The sequence below is a fragment of the Copadichromis virginalis genome, linkage group LG18 (genome assembly GCF_057382275.1).
Source record: "Copadichromis virginalis isolate Kocher_CV1m ecotype Utaka linkage group LG18, C_Virginalis_male_GT1.1, whole genome shotgun sequence".
Classification (NCBI taxonomy): domain Eukaryota; kingdom Metazoa; phylum Chordata; class Actinopteri; order Cichliformes; family Cichlidae; genus Copadichromis; species Copadichromis virginalis.
Genome location: NC_140635.1, coordinates 35,697,103 through 35,719,695, shown reverse-complemented (window position 1 = coordinate 35,719,695; position 22,593 = coordinate 35,697,103). Strand labels below are relative to the sequence as shown.

The 22,593-nt window shown below is 42.8% G+C and overlaps 2 protein-coding genes across 4 annotated transcripts; one reads left to right on the top strand and one right to left on the bottom strand.

Annotated features, from left to right (window-relative positions):
* Positions 1–12,355: 12,355 nt before the first annotated feature.
* atg10 (ATG10 autophagy related 10 homolog (S. cerevisiae)) lies at positions 12,356–19,747 on the bottom strand. 2 transcript variants are annotated; one of them, XM_085440346.1, is made up of 7 exons: positions 19,649–19,747; positions 16,041–16,145; positions 15,818–15,964; positions 15,568–15,742; positions 15,062–15,159; positions 14,891–14,988; positions 12,356–13,721 (listed from the first exon to the last, which is right to left on the bottom strand). In XM_085440346.1, the coding sequence occupies exons 1-7, from the start codon at positions 19,724–19,726 to the stop codon at positions 13,601–13,603; spliced, it is 822 nt and encodes a 273-aa protein (XP_085296472.1). In that variant the 5' UTR covers positions 19,727–19,747; the 3' UTR covers positions 12,356–13,600. The 2 variants fall into 2 exon arrangements, with proteins under 2 accessions (XP_085296472.1, XP_085296473.1); XM_085440347.1 differs by having other exon boundaries at positions 19,560–19,705.
* On the top strand, positions 19,197–22,393 carry LOC146688403 (THAP domain-containing protein 6-like). Of its 2 annotated transcripts, XM_085440350.1 has the most exons (4): positions 19,199–19,375; positions 21,643–21,835; positions 21,915–22,001; positions 22,083–22,393. In XM_085440350.1, the coding sequence occupies exons 1-4, from the start codon at positions 19,296–19,298 to the stop codon at positions 22,293–22,295; spliced, it is 573 nt and encodes a 190-aa protein (XP_085296476.1). In that variant the 5' UTR covers positions 19,199–19,295; the 3' UTR covers positions 22,296–22,393. The 2 variants fall into 2 exon arrangements, with proteins under 2 accessions (XP_085296475.1, XP_085296476.1); XM_085440349.1 differs by having other exon boundaries at positions 19,197–19,375; positions 21,915–22,393.
* Positions 22,394–22,593: the final 200 nt, after the last annotated feature.

The window sequence follows — 22,593 nt, the reverse complement described above, 5'->3', positions numbered from 1 at the left end:
TGGCCCGGCTGCTGTTGGCAGATTTTACAGCATAACATTTCAAATATGCACCATTGATATGCAGCTGGTTTCATTTCTTCTGATAGGAATGTAACATACTGGACTCCAGCCCTGAATGCAAACATTTAATCAGTATGTTCTTCTCATGAATCATGTTGATGCCACTGTTAGATTCCATTAAGGGGTTAAATGCTGTTTCCAAAGCCTTCACATTTGTGGACTAACTCCCTGCACTATTTTGAAAATGGAAAAATATAAAAATTTCAAGAATTGCCACCAAATTTCATGGATCAGTTCTCAGGTACTGTGCTATATAAAGTCAGTATCCTTGTGAATTCAGAAAGCTGACCTAGCATGACGATGTGTAGACAATACAGCTTGTTTACATTGGTAAATATGTCCTGAATTTAGAGGACACATCTGCTTTACTGTTCACTTTCAAGTCTTACATTCAAAATTCAAAAGTAATCAAATATTAAAAGTTAATTTAAATATTTTTATGGGGTGGTATACTATGACCTGTTACATTTTTAAAGCAGGCTTCACAACACTACTTGTTTATGCAATGTGCTCTACATCTCCAAAAGTTGATTCTGTTCATCTGGACGTAGCGTTTTGTGGGAGAAACGTTTCGTCATCATCAGGTGACGTCTTCAGTCTCAGCTGACTGCAGGTTTCAATCTTATAAACAGGACATTTGCATAATGACTGAAACCAGCCCACTGAAGGAACAATGGGCTGGGAGGTCAGTTCCTTAATCATAATTATGCAAATTCTCATGACCATTGATCAACAACCACTGATCAATGGCCATGAGTCCCATTCACAGAGAGCTGGGGAATGGCTGCAATCACAGCGTTGTAAAAACGTGCTCCACAGTTTCATGCATGTTGGCTTCTCTGTGGCATGTTTTCTCCTTGGCTAATTGCTGGTGTTTCTTATTCTTTTTTTTTTCCAAGTCCTGTTATCTTCCCTGTCTTTACCTATGTCCCTCTCTTTGTTGTTACTTCCAGTCTTATTTTATAAGTGGCTTGTGTAACCAGCACAATAGTGCACCTATGTGGAGTTTGCAAGTTCTCCCTGTGGCTCTGTGGATGACCTCTGCATTCTCTGGCTATTTCCCATAGTCCAAAGACAAGTTAGGCCATTCTAAATTGGCTATGGATGTGAGGTAGAAAAAATACCTAGAAAGTATAAAACAAAACACTGTATGTTTGCACGGTTAAATGTGGCCTTGGTGCTCACTTTTCAGTAGGACTAGAAAAGTGCTAAGCAAATCGTTTCTTATGTTTTTTACTCGTCTCCCTGCCTTTATTCTTTCCCATGTCCCATTTCCACTTGTGTTTTTCTTTGGTTCCTGTTTTGTTTGCATAGACTTTTGGACATTTGTGTTCTTGTAAGTTTGAACAAGTTTAGTTAAAACTAACCTTTTATTAGACCATTTGCATTGGGCTTCTCCTTTTGATAATCAACCATGCAGTACATCAACCAGATTATGATGAAATGCTAATATTCTCTGTGCTTTCATTGATCGGGTGAAAAAACAGCCACAACTTCTCTATGATCAACTGATCTGACCACTCAAACAATCACAGTTACTTTCAGCCTTATCTGGCATTAATCTGAGTATGGTTATCACAATACTATTATCCAGTCTTAGACATGTTAAAGAGACATCTGTCTGTTGGCTGGAGATACTGGAGTCGACTGCAAGCACTGTGTTTGAGTCAATAATCACATTTCTGGGTTTCTGTGTTGTTGCTCTGGCATTGGATCCCTGAGAGCGCAGCAGGTCATGATAGTCTCACCATCTGCATCTCTGAGCTTCTAACCAACTATAGGCTCAAAGGGAAATAATCTCCCTCATGGAGTATTTAACACTACATGTCCCACATTCTCCACGTTCTGTAAACTGTTCCAGACTTAGCAGTCAGATCACTGCAATCTGCTGACTGTGTGTGTGTGTGTGTGTGTGTGTGTGTGTGTGTGTGTGTGTGTGTGTGTGTGTGTGTGTGTGTGTGTGTGTGTGAAAGTTCACCATGGCTGAACAGCCCAACATCTTCATTCACTGCCTGTCGCAATAATCTGATACACTCCTTCACCTTTCACTGAAGCCTGCACACATGTGTGCGTGTGGATGTGTGTATGAGTGAGTATAGTGTGCGCAGCTTGTGGCATATGGACAGTATCCTGTCACGGTCATCAGCATGCTTTCAATCCTGCAGGTGCTCAAAACTCCTGCTAATCTTTTCATGAACAGCTTTGCCACAGCAAAAATCTGTAGAGATGTGTGTGTGTGTGTGTGTGTGTGTGTGTGTGTGTGTGTGTATTCATAACTACATCTTTGTGTGAACAGAACAGAACTGAGCTTTAGATGATGAGAGTGAGCACAGAGGCAGGTTTGGGGAGTGAAGTATGCCACTGAGGGTAGAACAAATGTATGTTTCCATTTGCTACATTTGAGGAGACAACGTGGAAACACTGCAGACATCACTGAATAAAACTGTGTGGGCATTGAGTTGGTATGCTTTATTTTTCATAATATGGTTTCTGCTGCTGCTGGGCCGTCTGTTAGACAACAAGGAAAACATAATATTAATATTACATAGGATATTACGTGCTGTCCATTTGTCTAGAACATTGCTCAACAATACATAAATAAAGAAGAAGGACCATAGTTTATAAAAGATAAAGATGTCACTGTGACATCATCACAGGTTTACAAAGGCTTGAGGTGTTCTCGCCATCACCTTTTCAACTCTTTCATAACTCAGGCCTCACCGCTGAACTCAAGGACAACACATGCTTATCAGTCAGCAGGTAGTCCTTCAGTATCCTGTTTTTCCTCTAATGTGGAACATAATTTACTAAGTGGACATCACTTAGTGATGTTAATGAGACATGTCTTAGAATAAGACTATTTTCAGTCTCATTAGTTAATAAGACATAAAACTATGAAAGAAGGGAGATTTAACACGCATCCCCACTGGCTTTATCTTCCGTCATCTCAGGTACATATAAGACAGTACTACAATATTAGCTAGTTGGTTGTGTCACAGTCTGCAGAAGCAGACACAGTCTGGACGGCGCGTTAACGAGCTAACCTCGCGTCAATCCGCGCTAAGACCCGAACTCTTTCACGGCATTTTTAATTTCTCTTTGATATTTGGGCATATTGGGACTCGATGAATTTAAAAACAAAGAATTACCACTTTTTTTTTGTTTTTTTAAAAAAAATTTTACCTAATTTTTGTTTCTAAGAAACATCAGAGCCACATATGAGGATATTCGTTTAAACTTTCGATAGAACAGTAGCAGGATAATGTCCTCGTAAGTAGATATCTGGCCCTTATAGAGCAAAATTGAGTATTTTGGTCTAAATAACCCAAAATGTGATGTCCACATGTGGACGCCAGGTCCTAGGAGTATATGTATATAACTGAAGCTTCCAATGAGACAAAACGGAGGACAAGGCTCCCAGGGGGCGGACCTTCAGGAGACAGCATGACTTTTGAATATCCTAAGAATATGTGAAAAGCACAAGAACAGAATGTGGTTAGGTGAGAAATACAAACTAGAGGATATAAGATATACATGCAGTGAATTTCCAAATGCAGTAACCTTCCAAATGCCATTTGTTTTTCAGAGCAAAGATGTGCATGTATCCATTCATTTTATTTATCCTTTCCTAATGATGTCCATTCATCTATTTCCTTATTAAACCTATTTCTAGTTTCTTTTTATTATCTCTCTCTTAGCTTTTCAGCTCCACCTCAAAGTGCTTTTCAGCGCTTTGAGTGCTCAGAAGAGTAGAAAGGCGCTATATAAGAACCAGTCCATTCCAACCAGTCCACCTTTTTACATTTGCCTGCCCAACTTTATCAACCACTTCTTCCACACACTTTAGGGTGGGTGCACAGTAGCTCATAACCCGTCATATTACCAGTCCAGCTCTGCTTGTAGTGTGGAGTCTGTCTCACAAGAGCTAGTTACCAGTCTCTTCCCACTTTGCTGGGTGACCTTTTTAACATTGAGGTAGTGGGCACTGTCAGCCCCAGTGGCGAGCTTTCTAAGGCTGCCAGTTTCCATCAAGCTCTGTTGCTGTCAGGAGCCTAGCACAGAGTGAGTGGTCCACAGAGTGCTTTTCTTTGGTAGCCATATCTGTAATCTACATATGTGGGGGTGGGGGAGGGGGGCATCTGCAGGTTGCTCATTAAGCCTGTGTACTGAGGGCTTACCATATAAAAATATCAGGCCATATGCAGCTCATCGAGGTTACAGACATACACCGAGCACACACGCACACATTTAAGCTCAGTGTGGTGCTTCAGCCACAGAGTGCCTTAGCTAATGAGATCTAACCAGCAGAAGTGGGAATGAAAAGCACTCTGTGTATTCTGTGATTAGATCATCCATCATCAGGAAAATGTCATTTCCTTTTGTCTATTTTACTGATTTTATGTTTAAGTTTTGTAATACTTGTTTGCCACGCCACTACAGTCACTACAGTCACTTTTAACCTAATGTCTAAGCATTACTCAAGCTCATTTACAGCTTTTTTCTGTTGATCGCTATCACTGGTCCTGAATGCATCATAAATTAATCAGATAAAATATTTGCGGTTTTAAAACTGTTCATAGCTTTGAAACATATGTGTTCAGGGAACAAAAGGAGACCTATATCTGGCCTTGGTTCCAGAGGTCTGTCAGCAGTTCTGCATCTCGTATACATACATGCTTTCTCCCCCAGTCCAAGGACGAGCTTTTCAAATGGTCTGGAGACTAAACAGCTCATGTGATCATGTGAAACCACCTTCCCAGACTATTGCAGCTTATGGGTGCTGTGCTGGGAGAGGTTACAGTGGGAATGAATGACAGTGAGACTTTTATGGAATACCAACAAAAATGAGGCTGTATCCTTCTGCTCATGCCCTGAAAAAGGCCTTTATTGTGGGAGCTGGCTTAATGCACTGTGCCATGATCATAGGGCATAGACTGCTGACCAAAAAAATCATTTCAGTCCAATTAGTGTTATACTGAACACTTGAGTATAATTAGTTGTTTGTTTCTTTTCTCTAGCCGCTAATCTCCTTATTCACCTTATATTCACCTCTGCACTGCTGTTCATGACAGGGAACAGAGCCAAACAGCTGAGGAAGTAGAAGAAGAAAGTCAGCGAAGGTGATGATCTGGGGCCATAAGGGAGAGTGAAGAGTGCTGAGATGGGATCTGGACACTGCGCTATTCCATGTCAGCTGAAGGGCTTTTTCCATCATCTGTCAGTTTCCTGTAGAGAGAAACCTGCTGATGGCTGGAAGATCCTCTCAGCTGGGTCAGTCTCCTCCATATGTTTCTTGCAGGCTGTGTCAGAGTCTGTTAAAGACTGCGAGGAGCCCTGATGGCTGACAATATCCAGAGTTAACACAGGGCTCTTAAGGCTCTCTACTGTAAAGATGGGATCCCACCACCACAATTCAATTCATTTAATTCAGTTTTACTCATACAGCACCAAATCACAACAACAGCTGCCTCAAATCACGTTATATTGTAAGGTAAAAACCCTGCAATAACACAGAAAACACAAACAGTCTATGAGCAAGCACAAAAAAGTTCCCTTTTAACAGGAAAAAGCAGAACCAGGCTCAGGGAGGGGCAGTCATTTGCTGCAACCATTTCGGGTGAAGTGAGGGAGACAGGACAAAGACTTACTGTGGAACAGAGCCAAAGATTAATAATAACTCGTGATTAAATGCAGGGTGGTGTGTAAACACCTATTAAGTGAAAAAGGTGTGGAAAAGAATCATGAGAGGCCTCCAGCAGTCTACACCAAGGATTCATATAGTCCTAACTATATGTTCTGTCAAAAAGGAAACCACTAATGGCATGAAAGCATGGATAAGTCTAGAAGTGGTATGTAACTGTGTACATTCACTCAGTACATTTATATTTAAGAACTTTACTGAAGCAGAGTTTTAGTGTATTTCTGTTTCTGCATTTTGGTACTTTCTACTTCAACCTCATATTTTGGATGCAATATTTGACTTTGTACTCATACAACGACCAAGGAGGAGAGGAGGCTGCAGTGGAAGCGGGTCACGAGAGCACCCCGACTGTCACAAAACGGCCGGAGGCCGAGCACCAAAAATCAAACCCACGTGCAGAAAACCCAAAGCGGAGGCTGAAGAAAGGGTTTAGCAAAGGTTTATTAACTAGCACAGAAATGACGTTTACGATAGTCCTTGATTTAAAGCTTGACACATGGGGCATGAGGGTCTTGGCCAGGGGAGAGGGATAAGCAAGGGGACAGGTCCAAGAAAGCATCGGGAGCTGCTGGTGATTAGGTACGTACTGGAAGAGAGGAGAGCAGTGTTAGAGCGGTAGCCAATGAGGAGTTCTGGAGAGGGTGGAAGCTATGAAAATCTTCGTCTTACTGTGCAGGTGGGAGATGGAAGTGTCGAAGGAGAGGTGGTGCGGTTCAGGTGGGTTTGGTGGTGTGTGGCAGCTGTCCTGAGCGGTGAAGGTCCAGAGGTGGTGTAAGGGCAGGAGGGCAGGCAGGTGAGGCAAGGAGATGATTCTGAAAGCAGGCGGGTTAACCAGATTTCCAAGACGAGAGGTTCAGTGTGATGGAATTTCCAGGAGTAACTAGAACACAAGATGCAAGCTAAGTAGAGCACTTGAGATTCATAGACATGAAGCATGAGGCCTGGTTACCAACATAGGGTAGTTGACGAACTGGCGAGGAAGCAGCGTCAGCAAGCAGCTTAAATCTCCAACCTGATTGCCTCAATCAGCTTCAGGTGAGGGAGGCAGTAGGCCCTGCCCATGGGTGGATACCAGGGAGGGCCAGACCTTCAGTGGAATTTTACAGCCACACACCCAGACCATGACACCGACCTCCTCGAGCACCGGAGCTGCCTTCAGCTGTTCAGCGCCAACTTTAAAAAGAATGAAGAAATTAAGAGATATTGGAGAGCAACAAGGAACCATTTACACTGAAGAGAATTCTCGGTCTCACTGCCAAGGAGGGTCTCCAAGTTGTTTTCTGCTGTGGTAAAGAATGTTGCGAGTGAAAATATTGAACTCAAGAAGCTGGTGTACGTGTACCTGATGAGGTATGCCGAGGAGAAACAGGACTTGGCATTGCTGTTTATTAGTATATTCCAGCGGACCCTTAAGGACCCAAACCAGTTCATTAATGTCATGTATATGATTCTGAAAAGCATCTTTCTATATTATTATTATTATTATGTGGCCTTGCAGCAAGAAGATCCCCAGTTCAAATCTGCTGGTCAGCAGGACCTTGGTCTGTGAAGTTCGCATGTGGCTTCCCTCTGTTCATCGTGGTCTATGGACCACCATGAACTTAAAAGGCTGCAGAGACAGATATCACCGTGTGATCCAGGTGATGGCATCCTTCATGCATCCTTTCATCAGGTCCAGCATCCCCCACAGCTTTCTGCCAAACACTAATTCAAAGGGAGAAAATCCTGTGGAGGCCTGGGGCACCTCCAGCACTGCAAACAACAAATCCCAGATACTGACCGGTTCTGGGTCCCCAGACCCCCAATAGCGCAAAAAACTGCACATTCCAGGGTGGCCTTTTGTTGTGGGCAGTCTGAGGTACACCTGTGCACTACTCATGATGTCAGATCAGCATCCTGATGTGGCACACCTGTGAGGTGGGATGGATTATCTCAATATAGCAGATGTGCCCACTACCACACATTTGGACTGATTTGTGACCACTGTTTGGGAGGGATGGTTATATTGTGTATCTGGAATGAATTTTAGGTCTCTACGTCCATCCCATGGGGAATGGGAGCAGTAACAAAGGTGTTGCGTTTATATTTTTGTTGAGTGTAGAACCCAATACGTCTCTCTGGGGGAGGGTGTCAGAGGGCCAGCAACGCAGAACACTAGTCCCACCTCCATCAGACACTGATGCGATCGCCAGCCTCAGCTGTGAGCCTTCCAGCCACACTGACAGGTGGTCCTCGGCCAATTTTACAGCAATTTCCAGGATAACCAGCCGATGAAAGTGGACCCACTCCACCGTTCCAGCCCGAAGCCACTCGTTCCACATCCCTGAAGGTCCTCTCCATGACAGGGAGGCTCATGGTGTAGTCGGGCCTCTCCCCACAGGAGCGGCAACAAGCGGTAGGGCCCACTCCTCCTCCGGCCACCAGCACACCTCCACCATGGGCGCAGAGATCGCCTTCTCCTAGGCGTCATCTCCCTCCACCATCCGGTGAAACATCACAGGGAGTTTTCCAATACCTCTGTCTGTCGCTCGGCTTGGCCCTGCACTGCCTTCAGTCATTTACGATGACTGTTACATTACCGCAACTCAAATCACCATTTGCGCCAGTGACTCAGGCGGCTGCGCGGGACGAGGCTCCGACATGCCGGCCGGGTTTTGGCACCATTTAAAAGGGCCGGCACAACTCAGTACTAAGCCTGTGTTCTTTGTGCTTCTTTCACACATGCCTGCTTTTCCCAAGACCTCGCACCCAGAGGTGGAGTGCCTGCTTGGTGCTCCGTTCCAGTCGTTGCTCCATCAGCTTCTTCGCACTCTCTCCTCTTCCCAGTGGCTACTAAAATGTGGAAGGCATGATTAGATGACGTTCACCATCTGTGACAATCAGCCTCCCCCTGACACCATGCCCTAAACCCACTGCTCCACCCGTCCTCTGCAGTTGAGCCACCAACCACACCCCACGACAAATTCATTCATTTCTCATTACTATGCATTACTCTCATATACTGGATCATGTATAACATGCCTACAGTCTCACACACTTACCTAAATCCCTATCTAATGAGGACACGCTCCCTTTGAGTGTTTATGTTTTTAACACAAGCTAACAGCATAGCTGAAAATGACGATGCGTGCACTTCAGGTGTTCATTGTCAGCCAAGGTTTTTCTGTCTTGTGCGTAGTTTGCACTTTAAAATCACATTCATGTGATTAAAAATAAAATCAGTCCAATGGCTACTCCTCAGATGTTGCAGACCTCTCTTCCATATCCTCCTCCTTCCACATGAAATGAGCTAGGATGACTTTATGTACTTTAAATATTCTTTAAAGATAAAATTTTGTTACTGTGTCAGGTGTGTATGTGAATTACGTGCACATACAGTGTGTTGGTAAACTTAAAAGCATAAAAATGCGGTAATTTTATTTTTCTGTTTTTGTTGGCCATGGCACCTAAACTATGTAGCATTATCTGTCTGCACTGACATGAGAGTCAGAGAAGTATTAGCACACAACTTCTGAGGCCAGTAAACAGCCCCCTCTGCTGGGTATCCTAGCAAACTACATGGAGCCGGTCTCTGGTACCTCTGCAGCCTCTTGATTTTCCAGGTAATTTCCAACCGCCTCAAAAGTTTGAAAAAAAAATCTCACCTATACAATCTAAAACTATACAATCCATTTTTTTCTATCCATCCATCCATTTTCTTTTCTTTGTCTGTGGCTGGGTCGCAGGGGCAGCAACCTAAACTTATCTGAGGGAGCACGAGGCATATCGAGGCCAGTCGAGAGCTGGGGCCTTCTTCTGGTAGGTAATGCCTGAAACACCTCACTCAGGAGGCATCTTAGTCAGATGCCCAAACCACCTCCTCTCTCAGGTTGCTGAACGCCTCACCCTATTTCTAAGGCAGAGCCCAGCTACCCTTGGAAGAAAGCTTTTTTTCAGCTGCTTGTATCTACAATCTCATTCATTACACTAAACACATAAGTGATTGTGGTGTCGTCCAAATCCAGCATAACATTCTGCCTACTGACAGGTAAATTGAATAACAGTGATTATCTCTTCATCATGGCAGCTGTGAGTGGGTGGAATATATTAGTGAGTAGTGAACATTTAGTCCTCAAATGATGTGTTGGAAGCAAGAAAATGTGCAAGTAGAGGGGTTTAAGAAAACAAAGCCCAGATGACTGGATCAGAGTATCTCCAAAACTGCAACTCTCGTGGGGTTTTCCTGGTCTGCAGTGGTCTGTCTAACAAAAGTAGTCCAAGGATGGAAGGGTGGTGAACCAGAGACGGGGTCATGTAGGGCCAAGCACCACTTAAGCCCACGTGGTCCAATCCAATAGATGAGCTACTGTAGCTCAGACTGGGAAAAAGGTTCATGTTGGTTCTGATAGAAAGATGTTAGAATACACAGTGCATTGCAGTTTCTCAACTTACAACTTAAAGGACTTAAAGGTTACGGTTGTCACTTAATTGTCCAGGCTTTCTTCTAGTTCGTTTTTGTAGTTCATGTGTTAAATCAGCTTGCCTTGTGTTTGATATCATTCACCTACCTGCTTTCACAGACCAGTGGATATGGGCTTTGGACTCATAGTAGACACAGTAGAAGCCTGCCTCCACATCAAGCCTGCACAGCATGTCATACATGCTCTTATCCACCGCTCAGCCGTGATAGTGCAAAGACTCTTCAGAAAAATAGCCATCCTGATATTTCTTTCCATTAGCTTCAAAAATAATTTTAAGTTAAGCTACACCTCATGATATAATAGTTTTCTGTATTTTTGTATTTCCACTTAGTTTTTTTTAACTAAACAATGACCTGGTTTAATATGTCTTGTTGTTGATCTGACTTTGCATTTAAATCATTTTAGAAACTGTTTCGGACCAGCTGATTCTTTTAAATAGCATCCTCATATGCAAACCATTAAAGGTGGTTGGGTGTCATCAAGGGGTGTAGACTAGATCTCCTGAAAGCTGCACGCTCAGTCCTGTCTAAGTTTACATCCACAGTCACAGTTTGTATTTGTGAACATTGCAGCATCTAACCTTTGGATGAATTAACTGGGATATGTGCATTACCCGTAGATTAAACAGAATATAAAAGAATTTAAAATGAGCTTTAAACCTTCCCCAAAGGTTGATTCAGTTCATCTGGACGCAGCGTTTTGTGGGAGAAACGCTTCGTCACTCATCCAGTGACGTCTTCAGTCTCAGCTGACTGCAGGTTTCAATCTTATAAACAATATATTTGCATAATGACTGAAACCAGCCCACTGAAGGAGCAATGGACTGGGAGGTCATTTCCTTTAACTGACCTCCCAGCCCATAATAATGAAAACACAGATGACATCTGACCAGGATTTTTACATTTAGTCTTCAGTATGAGGTCCATTTTGATTTGTTTGAGTTTAGGTACCAGAACTACATCATTCGGCTTTGGAAAATATTTAGAACTGGGTTCAGACACAGCCATTTAAACCCTTCAATACATTCAAGAAAAGTCCATTCTCTTTGATCCGTGTCGGTTCTTAGCCATCCAAGTCATTGTAGAATAAGAAGCTTGGAAAGAACGCAGCTGGACTTGTTTAAGTTTCGTGGAGAAGTTTCACTTCTCATGCAAGAGGACTCTTCAGTTCTGAGAGTACTCTGAGCAGGTCATCTTGAATACATCTGGATGCCTAAATACACTTCCTGCAATTTAACTATCCAATTAGTATAACCGCACAGTAATAAACGGGTATACCTAATGAAGTGATTGTTGAGTATTAGTACACTGTCTAAAAATACCTTAAGCTCAAGTATAAATCTTAGGGGTTTTTGTTTGTTTTTTAAAATAAGGATTCCAATTCCTTCATGTTCAAATGACATCCACCTATACAGTGTGTAGTGTTACTTTCCTAAACACTTAAGTCACCCTCGCCAAACTCCCGGTGGCGCCATCTTACCTAAGGTGTCCTTCTGTTCAACTTCCCTGTCAGACATGCACCATACACACAATGCAGTTAACTGATAGCATTATTTAAAAGCTTTATTCAACTGAAGCTGGATATCTTAGTTTAATATCTTAAGTGACCTAGCCTACCTACTTCCAGAGGCGCAATATCCACAGACTCAGTCAATACAGGCTGATGGACATCTCAGCCTGCACGCGTGCGATTGTGACTTTATGACGACACTTACCTTTGGTTTCAGACGTGGAGCACCTGAACTGGCTGCTTTCCAAAGCAATGCTGAATGGTCTGTGACAGACAGGGTAAGGCTGTAGCTCAGGAGGCTGAGCATCTACTGATCGGCAGGTTAATGGATCAATCACAGGCTGTTCTGGTGAAGCGCTTTGAGTGCTCAGAGTAGAAAAGCACTATATAAGAACTGTTCTAAATATATTCAAATTTTGATAATTATCAATACAAATTTATATACTATGCCATCCAGAGACCTGAAAGCGGCACTGTTTAGTGCACAATGAGATGGAAATGTCCAGTGAGATCCCATTTGTGGTCGTCTGTCCTTTCACAGTGGCCTGACATCTAATTATGACACCTTATTTATTCATCATTATCTGTTTCTTATGTCATGAACTGGCTCAAAGAAAGCAGGAGATTGCAGGGTTTACTTTAATATCGAGTCAGCAAATCAGTGTATGCTACTCGCTTCAAAGTCCGACACATTTTAAAAATGCTTTTTATGCTTTACACTTCAGTGTACACCATTTTAACCTGCCTGTCACTCAAAGTACTTGAGTTTGCTTTACAGTAAAAAAAAATGCAGCATTATCATTGGCAGTGTTCCAGTCATCCTTCAAGTCAAGACCGTAAGCAGAACTACTGCCTACCACCTACGCCATCAGCAAGATTTACTGTATACGGTCCACGTTGACTGTGCATCTGAGAAAACCGTGATGATGGCTTGATAGTATTCTTACTTTCCGGAACACTAAGCAGCAAACAGAAAACCTTAAATTAAATAGAACTTGAATAGTTACATAATTATCATTAAAATACAAACTATTTATTCAGAAAGGTGTTCTGCACTTGCACCGATGGATTAAACATTTCCCGTGAAACGCTAATGTACATCTATAATAAAAATATCTCACAGGCTACACTGATGTGGCTCCGTTGAAAACTCACCACCATCAGCTGACCATATTACTGTATTGACTATATTTAAAAGAATCAAACGTTGAACTGTTTTCCCACTCAGAAAGATTCTGTGGAATACTCGGCCACGCACAGTTGTTGGAGATTTCCCACCAGGTGTTTCTTTCAGCATTATACAACTTCTCTTAACTCTCCTCCAACTTCTTTTGAAATGTTTTGCTGGTATAAAATGTACAAATGCATTTCAAAAAGGTCGTGATTGGTTTCGTTTTGTTTTTGTATCATTTCAATGAGGTCTGCAAATCCCAGGATTATATTTTTATTACATTTTGCACAGTTGAGTCTAAATTCTAGCACAATATGTATTGTATACATTACATCAACACAAATATTAAATGTATTAATAGCACAGGGCATCTCTCCAAAGCACGGAGTTGGTATCTAATCAAAACGCTGATTTTGACAGTGGTCAAATTAAAGGAAAAAGAGCATCTCACTACGAGTTCAAGCCGCCATGTGCCACTGATTCTCCATGTCTATGGATCTGTAGTGGAGAGATGGGCCGCGATTCTTCTGTAAGATATTCCATGTTTTGATGATGAAAGTGGAGAGCGTTATCTAACACTGGTCCAAACTCTCCCCGGACGGGGGAGATGTCACTCATTTGCAAGTCTTCCTTGCAAAATGTCGCACAGAGCCGCCTCCACGGTGCTGCTCATCAAATCTGAAGCAGAGCGCTGTAGCTCTAGTCAGGCTCACTGCTGCTGGGAGAGGACGGATGGAGCTGGGTGCAGTACTTCAGAGGGACGTCCAGACCCACCACAGGACCCACCACACTGAGCCACAACAACACATAGTTCACTGGCCTGCCCACACACACACACACACAGACACACACACACATATGTATGAATCCAGCTTTTCAAAAAACAGAGGAAGCAACAACTGCATCAAAAAGAAAACTGCAAAGAGTCACGATGTACAGAGTCGACACCCTCTGTCAGCTCAAACTTTTATATACTGGGACAACAAAGGAACCAGATCTTTACCAGGTTTTAAAATGATTTAAATACAGACTCGGATAAACAACAGAACATGAGGTATTATACCACGCTGTTACTTATTGAACAAAAACTAATCCAAAACGCAGAAGCAGAGATGTCGACAGCAGGACTGTATTTCATGTTACTGTTCTCAGACTGGTTTGATGTTTCAACGCACGATCGTAGTGATGTTAAACTCGTGTTGCAAATGACTCTGAAAAGCAACGAGACTGAAAATGTAACGAGTTGAAATCGCAGATATTCGTATAAAAATGAAGGAAGATGTTAGAAAAGTAAAGAAAAAAGTACCTGAAAATTCTACTTAAGTACAAAATCAAAGTACTTGTACACACACACACACACACACACACACACACACACACACACACACACCTGTATTTCTGCTTCGTTTTGTTAGTTCCAATATGTCTTGTTGTTGATCTGACTTTGTATTTAAATCATTTTAGAAACTTTTTAGGATCAGCTGATTTTCTTAAACAGCATCTTCATATGTCACCATCAGAGGTGACAGAGGGTGTAGACTAGATCTCCTGAAAGCTGCACGTTCAATCCTGTTTAAGTTTACACCCACAGTCACAGAGTAACAACCAGAGCTACGAGTGGACAGCTGCAGAGTCCTACGGTTCCCGAGTTAATACTTTGAACCAAACTGACATTCAGTTAGTGAAAGCAACAACACGGTGTATGCGTCAGTGTGACACCATGTGTGTTGATGTGATCTGATTTTGCAGCAGCAGAGTTGGTCCTGAAAAAGCGTCCAGTTTTCACTAATGTGGACCTAAAAATAAGTTTGTTTTTTGAAATGCAATCCAAATCCAACCAGGCTAAAAATACAAAATCAGAAACATGCCACAAAAGCCTGAGAAATATTTTAATACAGGAGTCAATGTTCCCGAGCTGCCTGATCAACAGAGCAACACTGAGCTACCTCAGAGTTTTACATCAACAGCGCTGTGGTTCGGCGACCCTACCTGGGCTGTTCCTGAGCCTCCTGCAGCACAGGCCTCATGAACTCCTCCGTTCTACAGGGGTGGAGCATAAAGAAAGGCTGACCCAGCAGAGGATGCTCCTGGCACACAGACACAAGAGTAAGTGGACTGTCAGGAGAAAAGTAGAGATAATGATGCCGAGACTTCCTTTACCTGTTGAGTGATTGCAGTCAAAGGACTGTTCTGAAGGCAGTGTCTGAAGTTTGGATGAACAGAGCTCCACACGTCCTCTAACATCAGACTCCGACCCTCTGACAAAGAGCAGTGCAAAACGGGTGAGTTTATACCACAGGGACCTGCTGAGGGACGACCTCCTGCCACAGGTTAGTGCATCATCACCAACATTAAGTCTGAGTCGCCTTCATACTGATGAGTTTAGTTTTCATTCTTCTGCCCTTTGTTCTGCTGTTTATGTTTCGTGGTTGTGTTACTCGAGTTTAACCAAACATCATCACTTCCACCTGTGTACTTGATTTACACAAAATACCGAGTCCCTTGAAAGAGCTACACAGCAGTTGTGGAGAAAGCTGCTGCGGTGAAACACAGCTAACATCATGTTGGTGGCGAGTGGCAGCAAAGGCAAACGCTGCGGTATCCTGCTCAAACAGGAGGACACGGGTAGGTGTGTGTGTGCCGTGGCTGCCGTATGTGTGACTAACCCAGGGTGAAAGCTCTGAAATACAGCACAGGAGCGCTGTAGCTGCAAGAGTACAGGATGTGATACTCGTACTGAAGCACGTGGCTGCTGCCTTCAGACAGCACGCAGACTGCATCGTCCTCATCACCGCCGTCGCCTGTGATGCCATCAGAATGAAAACGGGTAGCAACAACAGGCTGTGGAGGAAGAGACACATTTAGTGATATTTACTGGAGAGACAGCTGGAAAATGAAGCGCTGTTCAAGTTTCACCTGCGTCCTTTCCTGCTGCTGCAGTTCTTGGATGGGGTGAGCGAAAATAGGGGAAACTGAAGCAGCTTCCTTCTGTTTCTGTGCATCACAGCAGTCAGCTACGACTGACCTGAGAACAGTCTTCCTGAGGTAGCCCTCTTCTGAACCCTGTACCAAAATCAGACTGCCTTTAAAGCACAGCTCCAGGCTGCTCATCAAGATCAAGATTGAGAGGCCTCCTCACCTGGACTGCCTCCCAGCTCCAGCCATCTCTCAGATGCTCAGACTGCTGCAGGAGGAGCTGACAGCAGGAAAAGAACTCCTTTTCATTCAGCGCACACCCACTCATCTATGCAGAGGACACACAAAAACAAAACAGTATTTCATGTATAGTCAGACTGTGGATGCACGTGTGCCGATATAAGTTGGGTGCATAAATATCAGGACCAAGACAACTCAGATGCAGGTGAAGTGCAGCCTTTCAGCTTTCATTCAGCAAGTTGAACTAAAAGTTTGCATAAAAATATAAGTAACTAAAGCATTTATTTAACACAATCCCATCATTTCAGGGGCTCAAAAGTAATTGGACAAATCAAATAACTGAAAATAAAATGTTCATTTCTAATACTTGGTTGAAAATCCTTTGCCGGTGATGACAGTCTGAAGTCTTGAACTCATGGACATCACTAGATGTCCTCCTGACTCTCCCAGGCCTTTACCGCAGCAGCTTTCAGTTGCTGTTTGTTTGTGGGCCGTCTGTCTTCTACATGTGAAATGCTCAGTTGGGTTAAGATCAGGTGACTGACTTGGTCATTCAAGGATATTCCACTTCTTTGCTTTAATAAACTCTTGCAGTGCAAGCTGTCCAGCGTTCTTCATGGAACACTGGATATGGACACGCCTTACTCATGGAGAGTGTTGTTCACGTGATTGGCTGTTGTGAAGTCTTTTCTCATCACCATGGTAATGATTCTGCAGTCATCTGTAGACGTCCAGGTCTTTTTGTGTTTCTGACTTCACCAGTGCTTGCTTTCTTTCTCAGGATGTACCAAACTGTAGATTTTCCATATTGTGAAGACATTTCTCGGATGGGTTTGTTTTTGCAGCTTCAGGATGGCTTGTTTCCCCTGCATGGACAGCTCCTTTGACCACATGTTGTCTGTTCACAGCAAAATCTCCAAATGCAAGCACCGCACCTCAAATCAGCTCCAGGCACAAGGAAGGAACTGCCCACACCTGCCTGTGAAACAGCCTTTGAGTCAACTGTCCAATTACATTGGTCCCTTTAAAAACAGGGTGGCACATGTTAAGGAGCTGAAATTTCTAAACTCTTCATCCAATTTGAATGTAGATAGTCTACACATCATGTCCACGTCCATTATAGAACTATAACTGGAATATGTTTCAGTAAACAGGTTAAAAAACTAAACTTGTGTCAGTGTTCAAATATATATGGACCTGATTGTCTTTGAGCTCATTTTACGTACAGATGCACTGACCTCATATTTAGATGGAATATTGCTTAAAGGCAAGATGACTCGTGTATTTCACCCTTGCTGTGACAGCGTTTTTCCTACGTTTGCATAAGTGTTTAAGTTGACTGCTAACTGTGAGTTACCAAACCTAAATGCGCTCACGCTAGAGATGCTCTTCTGCTTCTTCACTCCCTCTTGCTCATTATGGTTGATGTAACAGTTGTTGGGACACTTTTGTTACACTTACAGTAACGTAAAGCATAGTCTAATTGATATTATCCCTTATTGTCAGGGATTCCACATGGGAGGTGAAGAACCACAAATTGTTCATAGTTAAAGCAAAGTTACGTGCTACATATCTTTATGCATGCTCAAACAACTGGGTAAGTACATCCCAGAAAGTTGATTCTTTTCATCTGGATGCAGCGTTTTTGGTGGGAGAAACGTAATGCAAGCTCTTCAATGCAACCACAGCATTGTAAGAGCTTGAAAGTACCCTTAGTGCACAACCAGCCAAAGCGCCACAAAGACTGCGGGCGCGACACGTGATGGGACACAATCAGTCTCCTCAGACCGTGACCTGTCCTGATGATAAGAGGTTAAAAACAGAGCCAAAGGGTCCGACTGTCCAAGGTGGACGGCTGTGCAGGTCTTGGAGGATCCTCTGATGTTGGTGTAAACCTGATCCAGTGGTTTTCCATTCCATGTTCCAATGGGAACGTTTTTGTGGCACTTTGGTAACACAGACTTCAGGTTTGTGTGGTTAAAGTCCCCCGCCATAATAAAGGAACTAGCCGGAAGTCTTGTTGTTTACTGATGGCATTATGCGGTCTACTCACAGCTAATTTTGCACTGGTCCATAGATGACTGTACACAGCAAAGACAAACAGTGTGCTACGTTCAATGCTGAGATGAAAAGGTGTCCATTTTAGCAATGTGAACTTCGAGTCTATGGAAAATGTTTTTCTCCAACAGCAACATCAGTCCAGAAGTTGTCTTTCAACAAATGCACACACCTCTTCCTTTGTTCTTCTCAGCCTCTGGTGTGCAGTCCACTCTGTAGACACTGTGTCCCTGTGTTTCCACAGCTGCATCTGGCATGTTCTTAATACAGCCATGTCTCGGAAATTATTGTTCCACACCTGTCACTGACAAACTAGAGCCTCAAATCATCCGTTTTGTTGAAAAGTGAGCGAGAACTAAACTGTGCCGAGACTAACGTAGCCCGGCTCTAATCAGAGAGTGTGCAGGTCCAGTCGGTTTTGATTCCAGGGCCGAATTTCTAAAAAAGAGATTTAGCTTTGAGGTGGATCAGTGTTCTTTTTGTACTGACGAAAATGAAACCCTAAAACATTTCTTCCATGCCCTATCACACAATGCTTTTGGTGTGACATAAAAAATTGGATTTCTCTAAAAATGAATGATGTGCCACCATTTGAACTATATCATGTTTTTTTATATGGATCATCTAGCTTTGGATGTCTCTGTCAGAGATATTTACCCAACATGGTATTGAGTAAATATCATATCCATTGTGCTAGATGGGGGAACTCTAAGCCTTATTTCCCTGGTTTTATTAATGATTTTAAGTTTTTTTTCTTCGCTTAAAAAGACAAAGAGCAAATATGCCAAACATTTTACCAGGGTATTGCCCATCTCCTGCTATTCTAAATTTTGACTTATTTTATGTTTTTTGTTTCACTGCTCCCTTTTATGCACAATTTAAATGCCTGCCATGTATCTTTTGTTTTTTTAATTGTACTTTTTTATTCATTTACTTTTTTATTATTCCCCTAATTCTATATTTCTTGTACTGTTTCTAATTTTCATTTGCATTATTATCCGTGTTCCTCTTTGAGAGTTTGTATTTTGCAATTGCTCAATAAAAAAACAGTTTGTTTTCCGGATCACGTGACCACTGCGTTCATGATTCATACGTGGGTTCCTCATCCGGCTCCTGAGACGTGTTTATACCGCCGCCATATTGCAACGGGGTTCCTCGGGTCAGCCCAAAATAACAGAACATGCCAGACTTCTGTGCCGCTCTCGGGTGCTCTAATCAAAGGAACGCCAACACCAAGCAGCAGGGAATAACTTTCCACAGGTGAGCCGCTACAATACTACTGCTGTACGAGCATAGCATCTAGTTTACGACTATTAGCGTTTCTTCACACAGCAGAGTGTCAACAGCTTTAACACAGTTATTTAACTTTAAGCTGCCAAACCATTAAAGCGTCAGTGAGGCTGAACATGGAAGCTGTGAGTCAGCTGGGTGCTGTAGTACTGACCCACGGCACGCGACGGATGCGTTGTCTGTGGTAATGTTGCTCCTGTGTGCGGGTAGAAAACGGCTCCAGTTTATTTCATCTGCACTCACCAAGCACAGCACTGCGCGACGGGTCCCGTACGAAACTGCCACATCCGTTTTACGACAGTTCCTACCGCTTTCTGTCATGGCACCGAGTGACGTTGCAGCAAACGTATTTATTATTTATGCCACAGTGATGTGCGACACCACTGATTTCCTTTCCGATCCTTTGTACAGAAACTTAATGTGTGATTTAAACTTCTAGCTTCATAACGATCACAGGACATCAGACAACTTGTCCTTATTGTTTAATTATGAAGGATTATCATGTAGAAATAAAAGCCTGAAGTTGTGCGTTAACTGACGTTATGTGAACACGTATATCGTGTCATTTAACATGTATGTACTTGCCTGGACATTTCAACAAAAATACTCTATTCACACTTTGCCTCATCCACGGTAGTGCAGCGCCACACTACAAATTTTGGTATCAATCCAATACCAAGTAAACACAGGGCCACTATTGCCGATATCCGTACCAATAATTGTAAGTTATTCAGGCAGCTGATTGGGGGAGAGTGGTGTGCCATCACTTACCAGATTAAGTCTCAATTTGCAAATTCTGAGCACATTTTGTTCACCACTATATCACTGTCATTGTTACTTTGCAGAATAATTAGTTAACACAACAAAACACACCTTTCAGCTTGTCATGTGTTTTGAAACTGGGTTTTTGGGGACCTGGAATGTAAATGTTTCTGTCTCTAAAGCACACAAAAAGGTTTGGAAATTTTTTGTAGTGCATGTTTGAGGATTATTTTTTCAAAGAAATAATTAACACAGTTCAGCGGGCTACATACTGAATTTGAAGGATGAAAGCGAAGTTGGACCGATCCACCCGCCTCTAACGTTTACGTTGTAAAGTGGGACTCCAGTTATTGTTCAGACAACAAGAACAATGAATTGCATGGCCTTCTAAAAGTGATATTGGAAAAAAAATAATAGCTGATTTTTGAATCCAGTAAGTTCAGGTAACAGATGTCTTCATGTACCTGTATGGAGATATTTCCCCATTCAAACAGCAGTGCCCACTTTGTCCCAATGCGCCTAAACAAGAGGAAAATGCTGCTCGTTTGTTTCAGGCAATCCAGCACACCCAGATCTTTGGAGAGTCTCAGCTGCTGGAATAGTTTTTGATCATTTCAGTTTCTTCAGATGTTAACTGTAATTATTAGAGAGATTATTATATTTTTGTCACCACTCTTCCTTGAATACTTGAGATAAAAAAAATCTAACTTTAGTGCTTTGTATGTTAGAACTTTACTCTTCTCATTGACTGAAGCACCAACAACAGCACAAGCAAGCTTGGGCCGGGGGCTAGTTACGTGGTGCAGACGGGGGGGCCTGTGACTGCCCCTGCCATGCTTTGTGTTCCCCTGCTGAAGCATGAAAGAGGCTGGGGGTTTATGAGTCGTGGTTCAGTAGAGCACGCCTGTCCTTGCAGTGGTTTGTAGCCTCTTGGATGTTGATGTGACTCACAGCCACAGGTTCAGATTCAATGGGGGAAAACAAGAGACAGTTCATCACGAGAATGTGCTGAATTTCAGATCTTATCTTTCAGATATCAAAGTGAACATGAAGCTCATTTTCCACATTATGGTCATTCTAGGAGCCAGAAAAGAGAATTCTCCTGGGTATGCCCACTGGGTAATGACTTGCAGCCAATCAGTGCACAGTGTCCTTTGTTTCTCAGTCAGAACCAGCACTTCCACACGGTCAAGGGAAAAACGGCTTAAGGCTCCATAATGGGATATAGAGAACACAAAAACAGGCAGCTGTGTTGAATCAGCAGTGCTAACATGAAATGAGAAAAGCTGAGAATAGTTCATTAAAAGGAGGACAGGGTGCATCAACATGTGGTCGTGTGTATACAGCGTTGACTTTGAAGCTCAGAGGGGGGAAACCTCTGAGTTCTGAGGGACCACAGTAGTGTACTGTGTACCTTGTTGCTACAGACAACAGGACTACATGCTGTTCTCCTCATAAGGCTCTTATCTCTGTAGGTTCCCGAAGGACAAAGTTAAAAGGCAGTTATGGAAAATGGCCCTGAAGAGAAGAGACTTTGAGCCAAATGACCGCTCGGTTGTCTGCAGCTGTCATTTTAAAGCAGAAGACTTTGACAGGACTGGACAGACAACTCGTATAAGAGAAGGAGTGATCCCATCAGTTTTTTTATTTACAAGACATCTTGGCAAGGTGAGTATCACATATCACAGGCTGTGTTGAACCGAGTGATAACTGTGAGGAAAACCTTTTGCACTCTGAACCTTCCCAGGCACATACTGCAACCAGAACAAGCAGGACCTCTCAGAAAGCTGCAGAAGAACCCCCACAGGTGCAGGATGTGGAGCAAACAGCATCTGTGAGTGACAGCTGCCGTTTACACATTCTGGACCGTCATCAGTTAGAAAGCCACTTTTCATTCAGTCGTAATATTTTTCAGGATCATCAGTATGCGCTAGACCCAGTGCAAGTAAAAAAGCGGTTAAATGAGGCCCGGGAGAAGTTGGAAGAATTGCGTCGGGACTTAAGAAATGCTAAGGATCGGGAAAGAAGGCACAAAAAGACAGTAAAAAGCTTGCTGGAGGATTTGAAACACAAACACATGCTCTCAGAAGAACTGCAGCAAAGACTGGATGATATTCTGCTTGGCTAAACTGTGGCCTCTCTTTGTCGCTCCACTGGCCTGCGATGTTCCTAAAAAAACAAAAAAACGTTGCTCAGATTTGATATTAAAGTTCTTAAAAAAACAGTGTTTCCGTGACAACATGTGGGTTATATTAGTGTGATCCTTTGTAAATGTTCAAAATAAAATCTATAACACTTTTTTAAAAACCATAACAAGTGAAGTGATAAACAGTGATAGAAGTTTATCAAACATAACATTCATACTGGAAGCAAAGGAACCTCTCACTCATGTCTCATTAAGTGCTCGTCAGCAAGCAGTAGACAAA

Excerpts from the sequence above, each read along its gene's own strand:
- LOC146688403 (XM_085440349.1), top strand. The coding sequence starts at position 19,296 with ATGCCAGACTTCTGTGCCGCTCTCGGGTGCTCTAATCAAAGGAACGCC. Across the intron at positions 19,376-21,642 it reads CAGGGAATAACTTTCCACAG|GTTCCCGAAGGACAAAGTTA; the intron begins GTGAGCCGCTAC and ends TTATCTCTGTAG. Across the intron at positions 21,836-21,914 it reads TTACAAGACATCTTGGCAAG|GCACATACTGCAACCAGAAC; the intron begins GTGAGTATCACA and ends GAACCTTCCCAG.
- atg10 (XM_085440346.1), bottom strand. The coding sequence starts at position 19,726 with ATGACAGAAAGCGGTAGGAACTGTCGTAAAACGGATGTGGCAGTTTCG. Across the intron at positions 15,743-15,817 it reads AGCAGCAGGAAAGGACGCAG|CCTGTTGTTGCTACCCGTTT; the intron begins GTGAAACTTGAA and ends CTTCCTCCACAG. Across the intron at positions 15,160-15,567 it reads TTTCAGAGCTTTCACCCTGG|AGGGTCGGAGTCTGATGTTA; the intron begins GTTAGTCACACA and ends GCTCTTTGTCAG.